Genomic DNA, 14,125 nt, shown 5'->3' on the forward strand with positions numbered 1-14,125 from the left:
TCACCAACCTTAGCTCTGTGTGCTGCTGGGGAGAGGTCTATAACAAACAGAAACACCTCCTGGACCTGATGACTCTACAATGGATTTGTTGGTGCATCTCCAATTACATGGCAGTCTGTATGTGCTTTTATTTTTCACAGTCCCTTTAATGTCAAAGACAAGTGTCCTCTGCCCCATTTTCTGAGATTTCCTTCAGGCTCGTAGGAGGACTTACTAGAACGGAAGAAGATACCTTCAAAGACTCTATCAAACTAATAAGAGCTTTGTTCCCTTTCTTTTCCTCTCTTGCTCTCACATTTTTTTATTGCTTCTATGAGTGCTCTCTCTTTTCTTTTTGTTTAAATTTTTTTTTCAAGCCCTCCCCCATTAACAGGTTTATTAATAGGTAAGGGACAGAAAGCTAGGCAATACCAGCTGAGTAAGATAGGGACCTAGTGTCAGTACAGAATATCTCAAGCTGCTGCAAATAACTTATGCATGCTTAACTATAATCACGTGGAGTAGCCCCATTGATTTCATAGGTCATGTCTGCAGAATCGAGGCCTAAGATATTGGTGGTTTCTTTCCAGAGGCCCCTTTTCAAGTGTCTGACAGCTTTTATTGCAATTTGCTCCCCCTCAAATTATTAAAACACTCATCTAACACTTTAAAAAGCAGAACTTTGGTAGGGGTTCAAGCACCAAATGCTATTTAAAAGCGAAGTGTTAGTTATACTATAACTTCTCTTTGTAGAGGCATAATGGCAAACAGAGCTGAGAAGTGTGGATTTTCCAGTCCATTCAGCTGAGACAGGATAATTACTGAGTGCTTTCTCCCTGTTTTTCTTTCCGTTTGGGAAAAGGAATTACTTTTTGATGGATATTAGACCTAGACTTACAAATATTATTTTATAATTGGGAGTACAATAGCGTAAATACACCAGAACGCAAAGAAAAATCTAAAGAGACTAGATTGAATCTTTAGGCTGAGCCCTGTGTTTGGGGACAGAGTGTAGCAACACGATCCATGGGGAGCATCACTCAGAATCACAATTCCTCCTCTGCTGCTCTCACCTTGCCCCAAAGCGGGATGTGGATTGGAATAATTTACAATAACCCTTTTAGGGTTGTATAGCGTCATGCACCCAGCATCACCTCATCCTCTTGTTCGCAGGTGTTCCTGCTTCCTCCACCCACACCCAGAGCAGTACTTTGGGAGAGTCCTACATGGGTGTGCATGGAGGTAGAATCACAGAAACAGGGTTGGAAGGGAACTCGAGAGGTCATCAAGTCCAGCCCTTACACTAAGGCAGGACCAAGTAGCTCTAGACCATCCTTGATGGGTTCCTATCCAGTCTGTTCTTAAAAACCTCTAATGATGGGGATCCCACACAACCTCCCTATTCCAGACCCTACCTACTCTTAGTGTTAAGCATTTTTTTTTCTAATATCTAACCTTAACCTCCCTTGCTGCAGATTATGCCCATTACTACTTGGCCTACCTTTAATGGACAAGGAGAACAACTGAATATCATTCTCTTTTTTAACAGCCCTGAACATATTTGCAGACTGTTATTGGATCCCTCAGTCTTCATTTCTCACGACTAAACATGCCCAGTTTGTTTTACTTTTCCTCATAGGTCAGGTTTTCTAAACCTTTTAACATTTTTGTTGTTCTTCAACAAAAATGAAGAACAACATCTTGTTCTTTGTCCACATCTTTCCTAATGTGTGGTGCCCAGAACTGGACCGCACTGAGTAGAGTGGGACAATTACCTCCCATGTCTTACTTATGACACTCCTGTTAACACACCCCGGAGTGATATTAGCCTTTTTAGAAACTGCATCACATTGTTGACTTATATTCAATTTGTGATCCACTATAACTCCCAGATCTATTTCAGCAGTACCACCACATAGACATTTATTCTCCATTTTGTAGTTGTGCACTTAAGTTTTAAGTTTTCCTTCCCAAATTCAGTACTTTGCTCTTGTCTTTATTGAATCTTGTTGATTTCAGACCAATTTTCTAATTCTCTAATAGGTAGGATGACCCAAGTCTCTCTTACTCGCTTTGGTTAGCCCCGCAGGACCAGGGCAACTAGAACTGATTACAAAGCATGTCTTAAATGCAAATTTTAAGCAATACAAATGTAATTCATTTGCACAGAATTCTTAGTGACTTAGTTAACTATTATATTTGTCATTATAATTATTATAATTGGTTATTAAGCTAAACAATTAATTTTGTAGTAAACATATTATTCCATGTTATTATATATATTCATTTATATTGGGCCAAATTCTGTGTCACCCATGCTCATTTTGAGTGATACCTTACTTTATCAGTAGTCTTGTTGATTTCAATAGGATTATTCATGGAGTAAGATACTACTCACTATGAGTAAGGGTGGCACAGAATCTAGTTCCTGATCATTTTTTCAGTACAGTGGAAAGTTTGTGCTATGCACATGCAGTAAAATAAATGTAGCATTTCATTGTTCACCATTTGAGCTGTCCAAATAGAAGTATTAATGATTCTTTAAGTTTTGTGGACTGAAGCAGATTTTCTTTAGGGGCTCTCTTAAATCTCTTGTTCACTGCATGTATTACAAAGCTGGTGCTTGGTTTTCTGTGCCTTGCAAAAGGATGTTTTTGGCAAATGGTGGCTTTGCAAGCTCAGAGTAACACCCTTTTTAAAGACTTTTTCTATTCACAAAAAAAACCCACCTGATTTTATTAAAAAACCAAAAACAATATTTTTGGAGCGATTTTCCTTTCCTTGCACATGCATATAAATAAATATGTGTGTACACACACTTACTTCCCTACAGTTAAAAATCATCTGGCTGTTTTGTTACAAAAGTTTTTAAGAAACTAGAGTTGAATTTTCATTTTTAGTTAACCTTCTAGGTCCAAGAAAAAGACTGATCAGCACACATTAGCATATAACTAAAATGCTGGAAGCATTACCTGGAAGGAGTCGGATCATCTTGCCCAAGGCGGGACATAATATTTATCAAGGTGTTTATTCCTGTAAAAATAAACAATACTGAACAGTTATTAAAAATCATCACCAATTTCATTGAAGTAATTTCCTCAAACGTCACTTTGTATTTACCATGCAAAACTCTCACTTTGCATTTAAAAAAACATACAAACAAAAAATGCCATTGGGACAATCAGAAAGCAGAAACACCACAGATCCAGAGTTAAATTACAGCAGGACATTTTTATTCAGGTATAATCCTTATAGGGACTAATGGCTAGGTAATGGCTGCCCACAGGAAACTGCTTTTACATTCATAGAGCCACATATAAAGTCACAGAAAGGCCAAGCTCCCCACCTCAAACATTGTATGAACAACAGACGATTTGTATTACTGCAGTTGCCTGTATTTACGGGAGAAAGAAGTTGTGCAGCAGAGCCCACACATTTGACAGCTGCACTGCTTCCTTGTTTCAGCAGGATTTCATAGCAGTGTTTCAAAGAGGTCTCATTAATAAGACTTCACAATTTTTATAAAATATACTTCAGTCGACTTATTGCATTATGAAAATATCAGTGATACACTTGTCAAAAATAAAACAAAGTATATTCTGTGATGTATTATCCTTGCTTATTTTATCAGCTCCAATAATTCAGAATAGATCTCCCAATCAATTATCATTATTAGTTAATTATTTGTATTACCATGTGCTCAAGCATTAGAAACTTCCACTGAAATTCTCTCCTAGAGCTAATCTTCACTGCCGTGTTAGCTCAAGGTATAATCCTTGAGTGTTGCCCCTAATCTGATTCCCATGCACACACAAAACTCTCTAGCTCCAGGTAAGTGGTGATTTAAACTCAAGATAGCTAGCCCTCAGGGGCGGGCGGGCGGGCGGGCGTGTGTGTGATTTAAGCTCCAACTAGTAGTGAAGTGTGGATGCTGCTACTTTGTACTGCTGACACAATCACTCACTGTGACCACCCTCACTCCAGCTAGGCTAACTTCATTCACAGAGTTAACTTGAGCTAACGCTGCAGTGAAGACAAGCCCTCAGGAGAATATAGGTTGAACAAGCATCAATTAGGTGGCAGTTCTTCTTAGAGGCTAAGGATGGTGAGAGAGTAAACAATAATGGTGTAATTGCATACCCTTTTTCCTCATGTGCATGTGGTGGACTTTTCGGTCTCCATACTTGGGCTGTCGAATCCCACAGTTGGACAAGGAATTTCTTGCGTGGTCTGGATTCATTCCGAAGTTTAGGTGATGGCTTGGATGAGTCATGGCAAGCTAGAAAGCAGCATGTGCAAGTCAAAAACTGGGTTTATTTTTGCAAACGCTAAGAGCAATGTTAGATTGGTAGCTGCTAACAACAGCTATTTCTCAGTTTGAAGACATGCTATGATGTGCTGTTGGCAATTAGTAACTCTGGTTCAAGCAATTAAAATGTAGGATGTACGGCTTCAGATATGTCACGAAACGCATCATTTATGCCTGATCACCACTTAAACTAATTAACTTTAAAAAGCTTTCTAAAGAAATAAATTCGTTTTTGAAAGAATTGTCAATTTGCTTGCTAACTTGGCTGAACTATGTTAAACAATATGAAGATTTGCGAAGTACAAAAACCATGAAATCTAATACTATTACTACATGAATTTATTTATATACCGCAATACCATTTCAAGCATTTGTAACTCAATACAAATATGTAAAGCATCAATAAGGAGAGCCTCGTCTTTTTTTGGGTAAAAGAGCGATGATCGAATTTTTGCTCACCAAAGGCCAGACTCTGCTACTCTTGCTCACAATGAATAGCCCTTTACTCTCATTGCCTTTGCTGGGACCCCTCTCAGAGCAACGTATTAGGGAAGGTGAATAGGAGTGGCAGACTTGAGCCCTATATTTAGTTTGTACTGTAAGCACTACCAGGAACTTGCATCTTTGCTGCTATCACTGTATAAAGGGCAGTAGAAATGGGAGGTGTCAGCAGCAATTAATACAGTGAAGACAAAGACTTAGGCCCCAATCCTGCAAACATACATATGAGAATTGTTAGCTGCCCCGTGGCGTTAAAATGGGACTACTTATACGCAGGAAGTTAGTCAGGAAATATTAGTAGGATTGGGGCCTTCGATGCTAAACAGCTGCTTTGCCCTCTTCACGCAAACAAAGCTTATTTTAACTATTGTTGGACCAAATTGTTATTCAACTTATGCATTTCCCCTCAAATCCTTGTTAAATACCTAATTAGTACTAACTACACTTTGCCAAACCTATCCCTCTAAAACACTTACTCCTCTAAAACAGAACACACTAAAACTTATCAGAATGGTTAAAACAATAACACCTTCTCTGTCAGGTCTTTAAATGCATGCTGTATGATGAAACATAGATCATCACTGGGAGATTACATAGTTGTATATTTGGCATCCTATGCACAGTTATTTAAATGGTAAAATATAAATCTCACTAGGGACTCTCTCTCCTAGAACAAATTCTTAGCTATTCAATAAGCATGCATAAGGATCAAGCCTAGATAAAGTGCCTCTGTGCATTTAGTGTGATTTATGTTGGTGCACCTTGTCTTATGCTTTCCCTGATTATTGATAACTTATTTGCTTTTTGCTTCAAGTGTTCTATCATGGCAGTTAGTAGGTTTTTATGGCTGTATTTTTCTTTTTTTTTTTTTAATAATCTTTAACACGAAAACCCAAGAAATTCGAAAAAAATCTATGCTCATAATTAAGCATAAGACCCATACCCTCTATTCTCGAACTAATCTGGTTTGTACAAGGAGTACAAAGCATTTCAGAGTGTTTTTATTAATAATTCTTGATTCATTATATGTTAAAAAAAACAAAAAAACCCACAGTGAAGCACCTAAATATTAGAAATTAAAATAGAAAATATATATAAAATACACTTTTTGCACTAAAATAGGTTGATAACATAGATCTACTTACTTATTTTTGCCCTTTAATTTAGATCTGCAATAGACAGTTTTTGCTGAGAGAGTCCCAGTGTGCAAAAATGCACTTGCACAACTGATTGAGCATGCAACACAGACGTATTAAAACCCCAAAAGAAACACAACTTCTCTCTTTCACTTTGTAACAGTGAACATTTCAACAAACACCTGTACGCCTGAAGAGACATCTGTCTGTTCATAGCTTTGAACACAATGGATTCTTTATGAAATAATAAACTACAAAATAATACAAGGCAAAATTTACAGACACATCTGCAGTATGACACTGGTTTTTCAGAACTCGGCAAGTAAAGGAACGCACTAAGTAATAAAAACATAATCTTGCATTCGTATATAATGCTTTTCATCCTGCAGAATTCCATGATTTACAAACCACAAGCAGTGGAAACCTGATTTTACAGATTCTCACAGGACACTTGGAACCTTTTAAAGATCAGAGGTGCAAATAATCAGGTACTTTCCAATATCAGCAATAGACCTCATTTCTCCAGTTAGTGGGTTCAGCAGGATTTACACATAAGCTTAACTATCTTGGGGACGATGGTCATGCATGCAGCTCTCCCTCCCCTTGCTCCACAGGAGCAGAGCTTCAGTCATCCAGAACTCAAATGGCAAATTAGTATGTAATTTGTCTTTTAGCATTTCTTACCTGTAGCAAGCATCGATCTTGAAAGGTGTAGCCTATCAACTTGTCCAAATGCATCAGACATTGATGGTAGCGAATATGGTGGGTGAGAACAGGAAGCATCATTGCATGCTAGGAAAATAATTGCCATGAGGAAAACTATTCATTTACAAAACACAGAGAACCCAACTGAGTAACAATCAAACACTTAAAGAAGTTTAGCTTGTTATGACACGATTAATTTTACTTTGTTTTGATTTACATGAGAAATAAACTAAAAATAATAACGGCCTTACGCCCTTCAATGAATATAACTAAATTAGAACCTACCCCATGGGTATTAATTACCAAGAAAAACAAAACAGTCTTCTATTGAAGTACTTTGTTGGGTGGAAAGATTCTTCTGCTGCATATTGCTGAATATATCAAGGAATATCAAGGTAAAGTTAAGTAGTGACAGAACATTACATGGCCATCTGGCACTTGCTACAATATGCAGACTTTGATTAGTATGAAAAAAGAAAAAAAAAAGAAGACTCAAGGCCAGGTTAGGCCTCTGACATAATTTTAAAGTATAATATTTCATAAACCACCAAGATGAGGAAAGGTCATTTTATATCACCTGACACCTGGGATAATAGGGTCGCAAGGCATCCGGTTTTCGACCGAAATTCCTGGTCAAAAAGGGACCCTGGCAGCTCCGGTCAGTGGCTCAGAGGAGCTAAGGCCTGCCCTGGCTCCAGGCGGCTCCTGGAAGCAGTCGGCATATCCCTGCTGCCCCTAGTAGAAGGGGCAGCCAGGGGCAGGGAGGCTCCGCGCACTGCCCTTGCCCCGAGCGCCGGCTCTACAGCGCCCATAGGCCAGGAATGGCAGTTAATGGGAGCTGCAGGGGCGGCACCTGCAGGCGAGGGCAGCGTGTGGAGTCGCCTGACCGCACCTCCACCTAGGGGCCGCAGGGACATGTTGCCATTTCCAGGGAGCCGCCCGAAGTAAGCGCCACCTGAACCCCTTGCCCCAGGTCGGAACCCCCTTCTGCACCCAAACTCCCTCCCAGAGCCCTCACTCCAACTCCCTGCCCCAGCCCTGAGTTCTCTCCCTCAACAAAACTCCCTCCCGGAGCCCATACCCACAGCCCCTCCTACACCCCAAGCCCCTGCCCCAGCCCTGAGCTCCATCCTGCATCCCAAATCCTCATCCCCAACCCCATCTCAGAGCCTGCACTCCCTGCCAGAGCCCACAACCCCTCCTGCCCCCCAACCCCTGCCCCAGACCTGAGCCCCCTCCTACAGCCCAAACCCCTCATCCACGGCCCCACCCCAGAGCCTGCATCCCCTGCCCGGAGACAACAACCCCTCTCGGACCCCTACCCCCTGCCCCAGCCCTTCCTGCACTCTGTACCCGCTCCTGCACCCCAAACCCTTCATCCCCCGCCCCATCCCAAAGCCTGCACCCCCAGCCAGAGCCCTCACCCCCTCCTGCACCCCAACCCCTGCCCGGAACCCCCTCCTGCATCCTGAACCCCTCATTTCTCGCCCCACCCCAGACCTCCCGCACCACAACTCCCTGCCCCAGCCTGTTGAAAGTGAGTGAGGGTGGGGGAGAATGAGCAACGGAAAGACGGGTGATGGAGTAAGCGGGGGCAGGGCCTCAGGGAAGGGGCAAGGGTGATCGGTTTTGTGTGATAAGAAAGTTGGCAATCCTATGGGATAACCAGCTTTTTACAAGTTACTAAGCACTTCTTTCAAGATGACAGGTAGGAAAATTGTGCAGTATAAAGTTACATTCTCATTGCCATCTTGCTTTCACTAACATCCTCATGAGAATTCAGTGGCCAATGTTTTCAAACTTTATGAAGGACTGAACTCTAGCAGTTCCGGAGATATTGACGCTAGAAAGAGTTGGAAAGGCAGTTACAAAGTTGCTATTTGGCCGTCTAGCAAAAACGTTCTGGGTAATATTTTCAAAACTGAAATGGGAGTTAGGTGTCCAAATCCCAGTGGCTTTCAATAAGAGTAGGATTCCTAAGTGCACTTTGAAAATCTCCCCCTTTATACACTTTTCTAAGCATTGGTTTTAGACCAGAGATCTGGGGAAAATAATTGATAACTGAACAAGTAGCACAGGTTACCCTATTCTGTTATGCCAAGAGTAAAGTTCTTCTGGAAGAATAAGAAATATAAGACTTATAGTGGCTAAATCATAATATGTAATTTAAAATCATACTTTATATATGCAAGTAAAATAATGAATGCTTTTACAATATGCAATATAAAATTGTAATTCCTACTGTAATTAGCAAAATCAAGTTTAAGTATTCATAGAAACAAGACTTATTTGAAGATGAAATCTGAAAATTATCCATGTATCACTTCACAATGAATGCAAAGCGTATGATTAAAGGGGATGAATGAACAGAGTGGATGTATAGAAGAAAATTAGTTAAGCATGTATAACAGATCATGTAATTTATGGGGTTAAAGTGTCTTTGTGGATTTTGGTATGTTGGTGAAGCTAAGCACTGTCATAGAGTAAGAACCGGTGAACATAACAGTGCTATGAGATTATAAGGATTACCTTTTGTTGAAAAGAGCATAAGATTGCATTTGAGGGGGGTTTTTTTTTTAGAATGAAATGTGGGTTAACACTGCAGATGTGATGACTGGCAAGAACTATCTTACTGGGAAGTGAAAACACTGTTGCTAAATAGAATTAGATTTAAATGAATTTCTAATATTTAAATTAAAATCCAACACTGTTAGTAGTTTCTCTCAGAACAATCTCGGGGGAGGGGGGTCAACCCCCAACTATATGTTCTATAACTGTGCTTCTTGTGCATCTTCATTCTTGACCACTTCATCAAAAATAAATCATCTCAAGGACCAGTGACACATACGCACCAGTTCACTATTTCTCTGCATTTTCTGTCCACTGTAGTAGCCTTCTGGGCAACCAGAATGATTATACGGGGAATTAGTGCACAGACCACAGTTTTAATACTATTTGTACACAGCAAGCAGTATGTTTGGCCCCAGTTTGTAGTACTGATATATCAACATTTTAGATTTTTATTTAGAAGTTCAACTAGTAAGGAATTGGTCTATTTCTGACGATAAACATGAGGTACACAGAATGTCTTTATTTAGACTCTTGTAATTACATTGACAAAGTGTTGTTTTCCTGACACCAAATATGTGATTAATTTGACTAATATCTGTCAGATAGGATTATGACTATTTAACATTCCCAATTCTTTTTAGGGGAACACTTCCCAACCCCTCCCTCCCCACAAAAAACAACTTAAAAACTGCATTAGGCAAATTAATGGATACTGAAGAAATATGGTCTCTTCTGGAAGTATAGCATAATAGGCAGGAAAGCCATTACACCATCTGATTAAAGCTATTTTGGGTATAAGAATGATTCTTTGTAAGTAATAATTTAATAGCAGCAAAGAAGATGTGCCCTCCACCTGCCCAATAATTCTGAATTACTTCACACAAAACAGAGCCATTTTAATCAGAACACTTCACTCCTTCTCTCCCTGTTTGCAAGTGCTTCATTTTGGAAAATGCCAACACTGGCATTATACTTTGTGCAACAGAGTGATTTAAAATTATTAGAGTACTTCAATGTTTATAAAAAGAATTTTGATCTTCTAAACTACAGAGCTTTTAAGAATTAAGGTAAACCAATAATTTTAAATCGCTCTGCATTAAGACTGCCTGCAGAATTGATTTACATTCATTTAGTTTTTACTCTAATCTGGCAAAAAGCATATCTGAAAAACAGCAACAGCAATCTTTCATTTTAAAGATGCATAGTTTAGTCTCCTTGTGACCTCTCAAAGAAATCCAAACAATTGACTAGTCAAATTTATTGTTTTAGATGTACAAAACACTATGTGAAATTATGTTTTATACTCATTGCTCTTTGGTGATTTGCTGTCCTTCAACAATTAAAAAAACCCAAGAACGTCTAATAAGACATTATAAGATACATTGTAAAAAAAAAATTATGAAAGAGATAAACAAATCAGTTTCTAAACTCTCAAATTGGGAAATATATGCACAGTTTGTAATAAAGTGTAGCAACAAATATATTACATAGCAAAAGTTAGAACAAACTCACAAATTCCTATAGCTATGGGATGGTACACTGTGCTGGTATCCTGTCTCAGACCTTATAAACAGTACTAGCATCAAAAAGAAGTCTTAGATGGAGGAGAAATTATTTTTACTGGGTTTTGGTTTAAATATTCATCCTCCATCAAGACTTCTCCTTACGCTTTGCCAGGAAGAGATAAGTTGACAGGATATGGGTTCAATACAAGCACAAGGATTATTAACTAAACATTTGTCACACTGTATGCAATGTCTGATTTGCATTACACATTGCTAGGTCAACATTAATTAAACCTGGAAACATGGAGCCTTGAATTAGCATCTTTGAAACAAATTTAACGGATTTATTTGTGTGTGTTGGATTATTAGCCTTTGTGTCAGTATTTATGGACTCTGTCACGTCCCTTGCTCTGGGATAGAACTCTTTTTTTTTTTTTTTAAATGCATCTTTCAAATATATTACTGCTGGGCAAATTATTTTTTTTTGGTTTCCAATTTAAAAGTTAAAAAAAAAGTTGTGGTTTGTGGGTTTTTCCCCTTTAATATACAACCGTTTAAACTCTCCTTGAAGATATGATTAAAAAAAAAGTTTTATTAAAAAAAGGCAGATTTACTGATTAACAAGCCCTGAAACAACATTAGCTTCTTTGGTCTTTTTTACACTGGGGTTTTATCCTGGTTACAGTCATTGTCAGGGACCAGTGTAGCCGTACAACTGCTATAAACCACAATTTGCACCAGCACAGATTACCCTTGTTTCTTTCAGGGGTAAGTGCCACCAGTGCAAATAGCACTGTACAAACCAGTGCAGCAATACCAGTGACAGTTCTCTATAATGTAGCAGGGGCAACCCATCCTGTGTAGCTAAGGCCTTAACATTGCAATTTAGGAGACATTAATCTGCTATTAACTAACAAAAGAAACTGATTTCAGGAAGGATCTCTAGTGTCTAATAATCACCTGGCAGACATCAGAACGAATACCAGTTTTCCAGAATCCTTGGCTGCTTAACTCCACTGTCACTTCTCGTCTCATTGTGTTTTTCTGCCTGATTTTCTGCAGCGCTTCCTAGAAAGGGAGGGAATGGTGCAGCTGTGAGAAACTTTCTACAACAAAGCAATATGAAACCACATGTGGGCGTGAAAAACAGACATTAGGGTGTTAGGATTGTGTATTTGAGAATGGGTTTTATTTATTTATTTATTTGTAAAGCGTACTTTCAGAGAGCAATTTTTAAACCTAAATCTTGTAATTATCTCCACCCGCCCCTTGGTAATGATGTAAACTGGGGTGGCCTGGATGCCCACAAGTATGACAAAGGGCTGCATGTGGCTCAGTCTCCTTATCCTGATAAGCTGCAGGGTGAGGACAAAGCTGACTAACCACAGATTTTTGCTGAAGATGAAATGAACAAAGCCATTCCTATGCATCTATTGAGTGAGATGCAAGTATAAGCAAATACAGTGAAACACCACTATAAAGCTCCCCACGGCAATGCAAATTCGGATATAACACGATCATAAAAAAAAAGAAATGTGCCTTCCCCCCTGCCCCCGCTTCCTCTTTTGGCAAGAAGAGCCACTCTCCTCCCCAGCTGCTCCTCACTCTTCCTCTGCCCCTTGCACGTCTCCCCTGCTCTCCTCAAGTGTTTCCCTCTCTCGCTGCAGGGCTGAGAGCCCCCGCTGCTGGAGTTGCATCGCTTCCCCTTTTGGCGAGAAGAGCTGTTCTCCTCCCTTGCTCTTCCTCTGCCAGCTTGAAACTGACCGGCTTGAAATGGTAAATTTTCGTAACCCCGCGATCAATTTTTTTGGACCCCAATCATCGCGTTATAGTGGGGTTTCATTGTACCATTTCTCTCTGGAATTTCTGACATCTGATATTCCATCACAAGGCTTGGGTGAGAAACAACCAACCCTTCATTCATGCGGGTAAGAGACAGACCTTTATTATCTAGCCCCAGTCACCTTATAACGGATCTGGGTTAAACGCCAATACCTCTCTTACGGAACAGGGGGTCAAGTAGCCACTGATACCAGAGGCTCCTACTGTGAAACCTTCCCACTTTATCCAAGCATTAAAACTGCACTGCCTTGACCTTGAAAAGCTGGTCTCCTGCTGGCTGTTTATTTCTGTTTCTGAAATATGGCACGGGCACCTACAGCCTTGGATGGGAGTCCCCCCCACCCCTTTTATTTTTTGTATAAATCAGAAGAAATAAATAGAATAAATAATCCAGCCCGTTAGGGTCTCTCAGTCTGAATTTAGGTCCTGATACTGTAAATGTCCCTATGAGTATGTCGACTCCCACATATATCATGGGAAACAGTCACTGCATATTTTCTTCTAATTGAGAACAAGGAACTTTACTTGAATAATGGGCTAAAGATAAAAGTTACATCTCTCCTCTCTCTAGGCTTCACTGCAGGGCCCCTGCTGAGAACTTCCCCCTCCCTGCTGCCTGCTTCAGTTTTAAGGGAACTATACATAGCTCCTTAGGGCACAGTCTCTTTGTTTTGAGTTTGTACAGTGTCTAGCACACAGGTGGGCAAACTACGGCCCGTGGGCCACGTCCGGCCTGCGGGACCCTCCTGCCCGGCCCCTGAGCTCCTGCCCCAGGAGGTTCGCCCCCGGCCCCTCCCCTGCAGCCTCAGCTCGCTGCGCCGCCGGCGCAATGCTCTGGGCAGTGGGGCTGCGAGCTCCTGGGGCAGCGCAGCTACAGAGCCCGGCCTGACCGGGGGATCTGTGCTGCATGGTGCGTGGCTGGCACCAGCCGGGTGGTTCAGCTATAGCGCCGCCAGCCACTGGTGAGCCAGGCAGCACGGTATGGGGGGGGGGGGCTGGGCGGGGGTGTGGATGGGGTAGGGGGGTCAGAGGGCAGGGAACAGGGGGGTTGAATGGGGGCAGTCAGGAAGGAGGGGGGGTTGGATGGGGAGGTGGGGGTTAGTCAGAGGCAGAAGTTCTGGGGGCAGTCAGGGAACAGGGAGAAGGGGTGGCTGGATGGCGCAGGAGTCCCAGGGGGGCAGTCAGGAATGAGAAGAGGGGTTGGATGGGGTGGCGGGGAGCAGTCAGGGGACAGGGAGCGGAGGGTGGTGGATGGGGCAGGAGACCGGGGGCATCAGGGGCGAGAACCAGGGTGGGGGTCAGATAGGGGTGGGGCGGGCCATGCCTGGCTGTTTGAGAAGGCACAGCCTCCATAACTGGCCCTCCATACAAATTTCCAAAACTCAATGTGGCCCTCAGGCCAAAAATTTTGCCCACCCCTGGTCTAGCACAAAGGCTTCCTCCCAGTCCATGACTGAAGCTCCTAGGCACCACCTCAATACAAATAATGATGTAGCATCCCATAATCACATTGAAATTAATGGCATAATGAGCAGGTGTGTATGAAGCCCTGTTCCCTTAGGCCCAAATCCAAATGC

The 14,125-nt window shown here is 41.3% G+C and overlaps 1 protein-coding gene across 3 annotated transcripts in view; it reads right to left on the reverse strand.

The window, feature by feature from the left end:
• The window catches only part of DROSHA (drosha ribonuclease III), a 109,266-nt gene that overhangs the window by 41,710 nt on the left and 53,431 nt on the right, over positions 1 to 14,125 (reverse strand). For all 3 annotated transcript variants that reach the window (XM_039523848.1, XM_039523849.1, XM_039523850.1), the window contains 4 exons: positions 11,667 to 11,774; positions 6,610 to 6,717; positions 4,120 to 4,258; positions 2,952 to 3,012 (listed from right to left, as the gene is read on the reverse strand). In XM_039523848.1, coding sequence (XP_039379782.1) covers positions 2,952 to 3,012; positions 4,120 to 4,258; positions 6,610 to 6,717; positions 11,667 to 11,774 — 416 coding nt within the window. The remainder of the gene's footprint in view (positions 1 to 2,951; positions 3,013 to 4,119; positions 4,259 to 6,609; positions 6,718 to 11,666; positions 11,775 to 14,125) is intronic.

This window comes from Mauremys reevesii, linkage group 2 (assembly GCF_016161935.1).
Source record: "Mauremys reevesii isolate NIE-2019 linkage group 2, ASM1616193v1, whole genome shotgun sequence".
Lineage (NCBI taxonomy): Eukaryota > Metazoa > Chordata > Testudines > Geoemydidae > Mauremys > Mauremys reevesii.